Here is an 8,989-nt window from a genome sequence, read left to right on the forward strand (position 1 = left end):
AAAAGGGGAGGGGCCCAAAATTTGGGCTTTTTTGGGGGGTCTCCCCAAATTTTGGGGACTCCCCCCATGGGAATCCTGATTTGGGGGGGTCCCTTTGTGGTTTTGGGGTGATTTTGGGGGATTTTGGGGAGTTTTGAGGGATATTTTTGGGGTATTTTTGAATTTTGGGGTTTTTTGGGGGGGTTTTCACCCCAAATTTTGGGGTCCTTGAATTTTTGAGGGGTTTTGTTTGGGGTTTCCACCCCAAATTTTTGGGTTTTCACCCCAAATTTTGGGGTCCTCACCCCGAATTTGGGGTCCCCCCTAGATGAGGTCCATCAGGATGTCCTCCTCCATCTCCTGGGGGTCTGCAGGCCCTGATTTGGGGTGGTTTGGGGTTTTTTGGGCTTTTTTGTGGGGATTTTTGGGATATTTTTGTATTTTTTAGGGTTTTTTGGGGTTTCCACCCCAAATTTTTGGGTTTTCACCCCAAATTTTGGGGTCCTCACCCCGAATTTGGGGTCCCCCCTAGATGAGGTCCATCAGGATGTCCTCCTCCATCTCCTGGGGGTCTGCAGACCCTGATTTGGGGTGGTTTTGGGGTGGTTTGGGGTTTTTTGTGGGGATTTTTGGGATATTTTTGTATTTTTTAGGGTTTTTTGGGGTTTTCACCCCAAATTTTGGGGTCCTCAACCCGAATTTTGGGTCCCCTCTAGATGAGGTCCATCAGGATGTTCTCCTCCATCTCCTGAGGGTCTGCAGACCCTGATTTGGGGGGTTCCCGTTGTGTTTTTGGGGTGATTTTGGGGGTTTTTGGGATATTTTTGTATTTTTGGGGTTTTTTTTGGGGTTTCCACCCCAAATGTTGGGGTCCTCACCCCGAATTTGGGGGTCCCCCCTAGATGAGGTCCATCAGGATGTCCTCCTCCATCTCGCTGGGGGTCTGCACGGGCTGGAGCCCCCCCGGGGGGACGGGGCCCCGCGGGCCGGGGGGCAGCAGCATCTGCCCTGGGGGGGCACAGGGGGGTCAGGGGGGACCCCAAAACCCCCGGGGGGGGTCAGGGGGGACCCCAAAACCCCCGGGGGGGTCAGCAGGGGGATTTGGGGTTCCCAGGTTTGGGTTTTGGGGTTCCCACGGGATTTGGGGTGTCAGGAGTTGGTTTTGGGGTTCCCAGGGGATTTGGGGTCCCAGGTTTGGGTTTTGGGGTTCCCAGGGGATTTGGGGTGTCAGGAGTTGGTTTTGGGGGTCCCTGGTGTGGTTTTGGGGTTCCTGGGGTGGTTTTGGGGGTCCTGGGGTGGTTTTTTTTTGGGTTCCCAGTGGGGTTTTGGGGTTTCTGGGGAGGTTTTGGGGTTCCCAGGAGTGGTTTTGGGGGTTCCCAGTGTGGTTTTGGGGTCCCAGGTTTGGGTTTTGGGGATCCCAGGGGTGGTTTTGGGGTTCCCAGTGGGATTTTGGGTGTCCCAGGGGTGGTTTTGGGGGTCCCAGGAGTGGTTTTGGGGTCTCAGGAGTGGTTTTATGGGTCCCAGGGTGATTTTGGGGTTCCCGGGGTGGTTTTGGGGGTCCCAGGGGTGATTTTGGCATCCAAGCAGTGGTTTTTGGGGTTCCCAGGGATTTTGGGGGTTCCTGGGGTGGTTTTTGGGGTGCCAGGTTTGGGTTTTGGGGTCCCCAGGGGATCTGGGGTCTCAGGAGTGGGTTTTGGGGTCCCAGGAGTGATTTTGGAGGTCCCGGGGTGGTTTTCGGGTCCCAGGGGTGGTTTTTGGGGATCTCAGCAAAAATTTGGGGTTTCTGGGGGGGTTTTTGGGGTCCCAGGGGTGGTTTTGGGGTTCCAGGTTTGGGTTTTGGGGTTCCCAGGGAATTTGGGGTGTGAGGAATGGGTTTTGGGGGGCCCAGGGGTGGTTTTTGGGGTCTCAGGAGTGGTTTTGGGGGTTTCTGGGGTGGTTTTTGGGGTTCCCAGGGGATTTGGGGTCCCAGGTTTGGGTTTTGGGGGTCCCAGGGGATTTGGGGTGTCAGGAATGGGTTTTGGGGGTCCCAGGAGTTGTTTTGGGGGTTTCTGGGGTGATTTTTTGGGGTTCCCAGCAAAATTTTGGGGTTTCTGGGGAGGTTTTGGGGGTCGCAGGGGTGGTTTTTGGGGGTCCCATGAGTGATTTTGAGGGTCCCAGGGGTGCTTTTGGGGTTCCCAGGGATTTTGGGGATTTCTGGGGTAGTTTTTTGGGGTTCCCAGGGGTTTTGGGGGTCCCAGGGGTAGTTTTGGGGTTTCTGGGGTGATTTTGTGGTTTCTGGGGTGTTTTTTTGGGGTCCCAGGTTTGGGTTTTGGGGTTCCCAGGATGGTTTTTTTTCTGTTTTCCCACTGAATTTTTGGGGATTCCTAGTGGATTTCTGGGGGATTTTTTTGGGGATTCCCAGTGGATTTTTGGGCTATTTTTTTTTGGGTTTTCCCACTGAATTTTCAGGGATTCCCAGTGGATTTTTGGGCTGGTTTTTTTTGGGTTTTCCCAGACGATTTTTGGGCTGTTTTTTTGGGTTTTCCCAATGAATTTTTGGGGTTTTTTTGGAGGGTTTCCCAGACGATTTTTGGGTTGTTTTTTTGTGTTTCCCAATGAATTTTTGGGGTTTTTTTTTGTTTTCCCAGACGATTTTTGGGCTGTTTTTTTGGGGTTTCCCAATGAATGTTTTGAGGTGGGTTTTGGGGGGCCCTGGAGCTGTTTTTGGGGTTCCTGGGGTTGTTTTTGGGGTCCCAGGAGTGGTTTTGGGGTTCCAGGTTTGGGTTTTGGGGTTCCCAGGGGATTTGGGGTCCCAGGTTTGGGTTTTGGGGGTCCCAGGGGATTTGGGGTGTCAGGAATGGGTTTTGGGGTTCCTGGGGTGGTTTTGGGGGTCCCAGGATTGGGTTTTGGGGTTCCCCGGGGATTTGGGGTCTCAGGAGTGGTTTTGGGGGTCCCAGGAGTGGTTTTGGGGTTCCCAGGGTGGTTTTTTTTTGGGTTTCCCACTGAATTTTTGGGCTGGTTTTTTTTTTTGGGTTCCCAGTGGATTTTTGGGCTGTTTTTTGGTTTTCCCCCTGAATTTTTGGGGTTTCCCGGGGGTTTTTTGGGCTGTTTTTTGGTTTTCCCCCTGAATTTTTGGGGTTTCCCGGGGGTTTTTTGGGCTGTTTTTTGGTTTTCCCCCTGAATTTTTGGGGTTTCCCGGGGGTTTTTTGGGCTGTTTTTTGGTTTTCCCCCTGAATTTTTGGGGTTTCCCGGGGGTTTTTTGGGCTGTTTTTTTTTGTTTTCCCAGACGATTTTTGGGCTGTTTTTTTGGGGTTTCCCAATGAATTTTTGGGTTTTTTTGGGGGCGTTTCCCAGCGTATTTTTGGGCTGTTTTTTTGGGTTTTCCCAATGAATTTTTGGGGTTTTTTTGGGGCTGTTTTTGGGGTTTTTCACTCACCTGGCATGGGCGCCCGTGGCCCCCCCAGCTGCCCCGGCCAGGGCTGCCCCGGGGGGGGGTGCAGGAGGTTTGGGTTTTGGGGTTCCCCGGGGATTTGGGGTCTCAGGAGTGGTTTTGGGGGTCCCAGGAGTGGTTTTGGGGTTCCCAGGGTGGTTTTTTTTTGGGTTTCCCACTGAATTTTTGGGCTGGTTTTTTTTTTTGGGTTCCCAGTGGATTTTTGGGCTGTTTTTTGGTTTTCCCACTGATTTTTTGGGGGTTTTTTTTGGGTTTCCCAGTGTATTTTTGGGCTGTTTTTTTGGGTTCCCAGTGGATTTTTGGGCTTTTTTTTTTTTTTTTTTTTGGCAGACCATTCGCAAACATCCAGAAGCGGGAATGTTGGAAAATCACCCCAAAATGAGACCCACAAAATGTTCTAGGACCTCAAAATGTCTAAAAAATCCCAAAATTCATCAAGGCGCCTCTCTAAGATATCAAAAAAACCCCCTCAAACCCAGCCAGAAATCCCCCAAAATTCATGCAGGATCCCTTGAATCACCCCAAAATTCCTCCAAGCCAACGCCCCAACCCATCCAGGAGCACCCAAAATCATCCAGAGTCCCCCACAAAATCCCCAAAATTCATGCAGGATCCCTTGAATCCCCCCAAAATTCCTCCAAGCCCACCCCTCGATCCATCCAGGAGCCCCCAAACTCATCCAGAGTCCCCCACAAAATCCCCAAAATTCATGCAGGATCCCTTGAATCCCCCCAAAATTCCTCCAAGCCCACCCCTCGATCCATCCAGGAGCCCCCAAACTCATCCAGAGTCCCCCACAAAATCCCCAAAATTCATGCAGGATCCCTTGAATCCCCCCAAAATTCCTCCAAGCCCACCCCTCGATCCATCCAGGAGCCCCCAAACTCATCCAGAGTCCCCCACAAAATCCCCAAAATTCATGCAGGATCCCTTGAATCCCCCCAAAATTCCTCCAAGCCCACCCCTCGATCCATCCAGGAGCCCCCAAAATCATCCAGGACGCCCCAAATCCAACCAGGGTCCCCCAAAACCCCTCCCAGACCCCCAAAAATTCATGCAGGACCCTTCAAATCACCCCAAAATTCATCCGACTTTGCCCCTTGATCCATCCAGGAGCCCCCAAAATCATCCAGGACCTCCTGAATCACCCCAAGATTCCTCCAATCCCACCCCCCAACCCATCCAGGAGCCCTCAAGCCCCTCTAGGACCCCCAAAAATGTCCCAAAACCCCCAAAAATCTCCCAGACCAGGCTCTGCTGCCGCTGCTGCTCCTCCATGATCCCGACCTGCGCCAGGCCTGGGCTCACCTGGGTGAGGGGTACAAAGCTTAAATCCATCTCAAATTCCACAAAAACCACCCCAAAATTCCATAAAAACCATCTCAAGTGGAAATATGAGGAGGAAAAGGGAGGGAAAGGTGAGGGGGAAAAGGATGAGAAATGTGAGGGAAATGGGAGGGGAAAAAGAGGGGAAATGTGAGGGGAAAATGGCAGAAATTTGAGGGGAAAACAGGTGAAACATGGGGGGAAATGGTGGTAAAATGTGAGGGGAAAAGGGTGGGAAACATGAGGTGAAAAAGGATGGGAAATGTGAGGGAGAAAGAGAGGGAAACATGAGGGGAAAAAGGAAAATGTGAGGAGGGAAAAGGGCGGAAAACGTGAGGGGAAAAAGAACGGGAAACGTGAGGGGAAAAAGAGCGGGAAACGTGAGGGGAAAAAAGGGTGGTAAATGTGAGGAGAAAAAGCTGAAAAAAAGGAAAAAAGCTGAAAAAAGAGCAGGAGAAGGAGCTGAAAACATAGAGGAGAAGGAAGGCAGGAAACAGGTAGGGACAAAAAGGAAACATGAGGGGAATAAAAGTGGGAAATGTGAGGGGAGAAAGGGTGGGAAACGTGAGGGGAAAAGGGAAATGTGAGGGGGGGAAAGGATGGGAAATGTAAAGGGAAAAAGGGTGGGAAACAGGTAGGGAAAAAGGAAATGTGAGGGGAGAAAAAGATGAGAAACATGAGGGGGCAGGGGCACAAAATGTGAGGGGAAAGAGGCAGGAAACGTGAGGGGAAAAAGGAAATTGTGAGGGGAGAAAAGGGCGGGAAACGTGAGGGGGAAAAGAGCGGGAAACGTGAGGGGGAAAAAGGGGTGGTAAATGTGAGGAGAAAAAAGGAAAAAAAGCTGAAAAAAGAGCAGGAGAAGGAGCTGAAAACATAGAGGAGAAGGAAGGCAGAAAACAGGTAGGGACAAAAAGGAGACATGAGGGGAATAAGAGCGGAAAATGTGAGGGGAGAAAGGGTGGGAAACGTGAGGGGAAAAGGGAAATGTGAGGGGGGAAAAAGGCGTGAAAGGTGAGGGGGAAAAGATGGGAAATTTAAAGGGGGGAAAAGGTGGGAAACAGGTAGAGAAAAAGGAAATGTGAGGGGAGAAAAGGGCAAGAAACATGAGGGGAGAAAATGGCAGGAAATGTGAGGGGAAAGAGGTGGGAAACGTGAGGGGAAAAAGGGGGAAAACGTGAGGGGAGAAAAGGGCAGGAAATGTGAGGGGAAAAAAAGAACAGAAAACATAAGAAAAAAAGGACAGGAAACAAGGCTGAAAACATAAGAGGAGAAAGAAGAGAAGAAACAGGTAGAGACAAAAAGGTGGGAGACATGAAAAACCCAACCCAAGTTTTTCCCACAGAAACAACCTCAAATCTCACAAAAATCACCCTAAATCTCACAAAAAACACTCCAAATCCCACAAAAACCACCTCAAATCCCACAGAAACCACCCCAAATCCCACAAAAACCACCCCAAATCCCACAAAAACCACCCCAAATCCCACAAAAACCACCTCAAATCCCACAAAAACCACCCCAAATTCCACAAAAAACACCCCAAATCCCACAAAAACCACCCCAAATCCCACAAAAACCACCCCAAATCCCACAAAAACCCCCCCAAATCCCCCCTTACCTGTGGCTGCACCCCCGAGGTCACGGGGAGGGTCCCCGGCTGCTTGGGCAGGAATGGGGGAGCCCCAGGAACAGGGGCTGAGCCCCCCAGCTGTGGGGACAGGAAAATTTGGGGTGTTTTGGGGACAGCAGAGAGACCCCAAAAAGAGTGGGGGGCAGAAATGACCCCCAAGAAAGGGATGGGGGTGTTGAAGGGGGAGAAAAACCCAATAAAATGGGGCAGCAAAGACACTCCCAAAATGGGGTTTGGGAGGCACTTGGGGGAATCAAGGCATAAAGGGTTAAAAGGGGGGAAAGAAGGAGGAAAAAAATGGGATTTTGTGGGGTTAAAATGGGGTTAAAAGGGGAAAAATGAGGTTAAGGGGGTCCCAGGAGGCCCAGGTCCTCCTGGTAGGGCCTCTTCCTTGATCTGAGGGGAAAATGGGATTAAAAATGGGGAAAATAGATAAAAATGGGTAAAAATAGGTAAAATAAGGGGATTTGGTTGTATTAAAATGGGGTTTAATGAGAAAAATTTGGGTTAAAGGTGGGAAAAATGGAGTTTAGGAGTCCTAGCTGGCCCAGGCCAAAGCCCAGGTCCTCCTGGTAGGGCCTCTTCCTTGATCTGAGGGGAAAATGGGATTAAAAATGGGGAAAATAGATAAAAATGGGTAAAAATAGGCAAAATAATGGGATTTAGCAGTGTTAAAATGGGGTTTAATGAGAAAAATGTGGGTTAAAGGTGGGAAAAATGGGGTTTAGGAGTCCCAGGCTAAAGCCCAGGTTCTTCTGGTAGGGCCTCTTCATTGATTTGAGGGGAAAATGGGATTAAAAATGGGAAAAAGAGGGAAAATGGGATTAAAAATGAGAAAAACGGGACAAAATGGGATTAAAAATTGGTAAAGGAATGGGATTTGGGGGGTTAAAATGGAATTAAGGAGGAAAAAATGGGGTTTAGGGCTCCCAGGTGGCCCAGGCCGAAGCCCAGCTCCTCCTGGTTGGTGTCCTCCTCAATCTGAAGAGAAAATGGGGTTAAAAATGGGAAAAATGAGAGAAAAATGAGATTTTGGGGAGGTTAAAGGAGAAAGAATGGGGTTTGGGGGGGTTAAAATGGGGTTAAAGAGGGAAAAATCCACCAAAAATGGGGTTTAGGGCTCCCAGGTGGCCCAGGCCGAAGCCCAGCTCCTCCTGGTAGGTGTCCTCCTCAATCTGAAGAGAAATTTGGGTTAAAAATGGGAAAAAGTGAGAAAAATGAGAGAAAAAGGAGAGAAAAATGAGAAAAAAATGAGATTTTGGGGGGGTAAAAGGAGAAAGAAGGGGGTTGGGGGGGTTAAAATGGGGTTAAAGAGGGAAGATTCCACCAAAAATGGGGTTTAGGGCTCCCAGGGGGCCCAGGCCGAAGCCCAGCTCCTCCTGGTAGGTGTCCTCCTCAATCTGAAGAGAAATTTGGGTTAAAAATGGGAAAAAGTGAGAAAAATGAGAGAAAAAAGAGAGAAAAATGAGAGAAAAATGAGATTTTGGGGAGGTTAAAGGAGAAAGAATGGGGTTTGGGGGGGTTAAAATGGGGTTAAAGAGGGAAAAATCCACCAAAAAAGGATCTGAAAGGAATGGGTGAGCTCTGTAGGATTTTGGGGGTGTTTTTGGGGTATTTTGGGGCGTTTTTGGGGCCTCACCCCTCGCTGCTGGTCCATCTTGTGCTGCTGCACCTGCTTGTGGTTGGTGATGACCTGGCGGATGCCGTTGACGAAGCCGCTCTGGTCGTTGGGGATCAAACCCATGAAAATTTTCTTTTTGGACGAGTAGAGCAGCATCAAAACCCGCACCTCACACGGGGCCGTGTGTGGGAAGTGCACGCAGCCAGCCTGGATCGGGGAATGGCAACAAAATGTCATAAAATGTCATAAAATGGCGTCAAAATGTCACAAAATGGCGTCAAAATGTCACAAAATGGCGTCAAAATGTCATAAAATGGCGTCAAAATGGCCCCAAAATGTCATAAAATGGTGGAAAAATGCCATAAAATGGCGCCAAAATGGCCCCAAAATGCCATAAAAGGGTGGAAAAATGACTTAAAGTGGCACCAAAATGGCCCCAAAATGTCATAAAATGGTGGAAAAATGACATAAAATGGGACCAAAATGCCATTAAATTCCAGGTGATTTTGGGTTTTTTCCAGGAGTTTTGGGGTCCCCCGGGAGTTTTGGGATCCTGAGAGCGATTTTTGGGTTTTTCCAGGTGATTTTTGGGTTTTTCCAGGTGGTTTTGGGGTCCCCAGGGAGTTTGGGATCGGGTCCCCAGGGAGTTTTGGGATCCTGAGAGCGATTTTTGGGTTTTTCCAGGTGATTTTTGGGTTTTTCCAGGTGGTTTTGGGGTCCCCAGGGAGTTTGAGATCCTGAGGGTGATTTTTGGGTTTTTCCAGGTGCTTTTGGGGTTTTTCAGGGTGATTTTTGGGTTTTTCCCGGTGATTTTTGAGTTTTTCCAGGAGTTTTGGGGTCCCCAGGGGGTTTTGGGATCCTGAGAGCGATTTTTGGGTTTTTCCAGGTGATTTTTGGGGTTTTTCCAGGTGATTTTGGGGTTTTTCCACGTGCTTTTGGGGTTTTTCAGGGTGCTTTTGGGGTTTTTCCACGTCCTTTTGGGGTTTTTCAGGGTGATTTTTGG

General features: G+C 49.5%; 1 protein-coding gene and 1 long non-coding RNA gene across 2 annotated transcripts; both read right to left on the reverse strand.

Moving 5' to 3' along the window:
• Window positions 1-253: 253 nt before the first annotated feature.
• Window positions 254-3,462, reverse strand: LOC120511458. The gene is made up of 2 exons (XR_005629725.1): window positions 3,395-3,462; window positions 254-987 (listed from the first exon to the last, which is right to left on the reverse strand). It is a non-coding gene; the product is annotated as an uncharacterized LOC120511458 (long non-coding RNA).
• Window positions 3,463-4,534: 1,072 nt separating this feature from the next.
• On the reverse strand, window positions 4,535-8,235 carry LOC120511455 (mediator of RNA polymerase II transcription subunit 25-like). The gene is made up of 3 exons (XM_039728528.1): window positions 8,005-8,235; window positions 6,354-6,443; window positions 4,535-4,717 (listed from the first exon to the last, which is right to left on the reverse strand). The coding sequence occupies exons 1-3, from the start codon at window positions 8,221-8,223 to the stop codon at window positions 4,535-4,537; spliced, it is 492 nt and encodes a 163-aa protein (XP_039584462.1). The 5' UTR covers window positions 8,224-8,235.
• Between the last annotated feature and the right edge of the window lie 754 nt (window positions 8,236-8,989).

This window comes from Passer montanus, unplaced genomic scaffold (genome assembly GCF_014805655.1).
Source record: "Passer montanus isolate IOZ18808 unplaced genomic scaffold, ASM1480565v1 scaffold656, whole genome shotgun sequence".
In the NCBI taxonomy this organism is placed as follows: domain Eukaryota; kingdom Metazoa; phylum Chordata; class Aves; order Passeriformes; family Passeridae; genus Passer; species Passer montanus.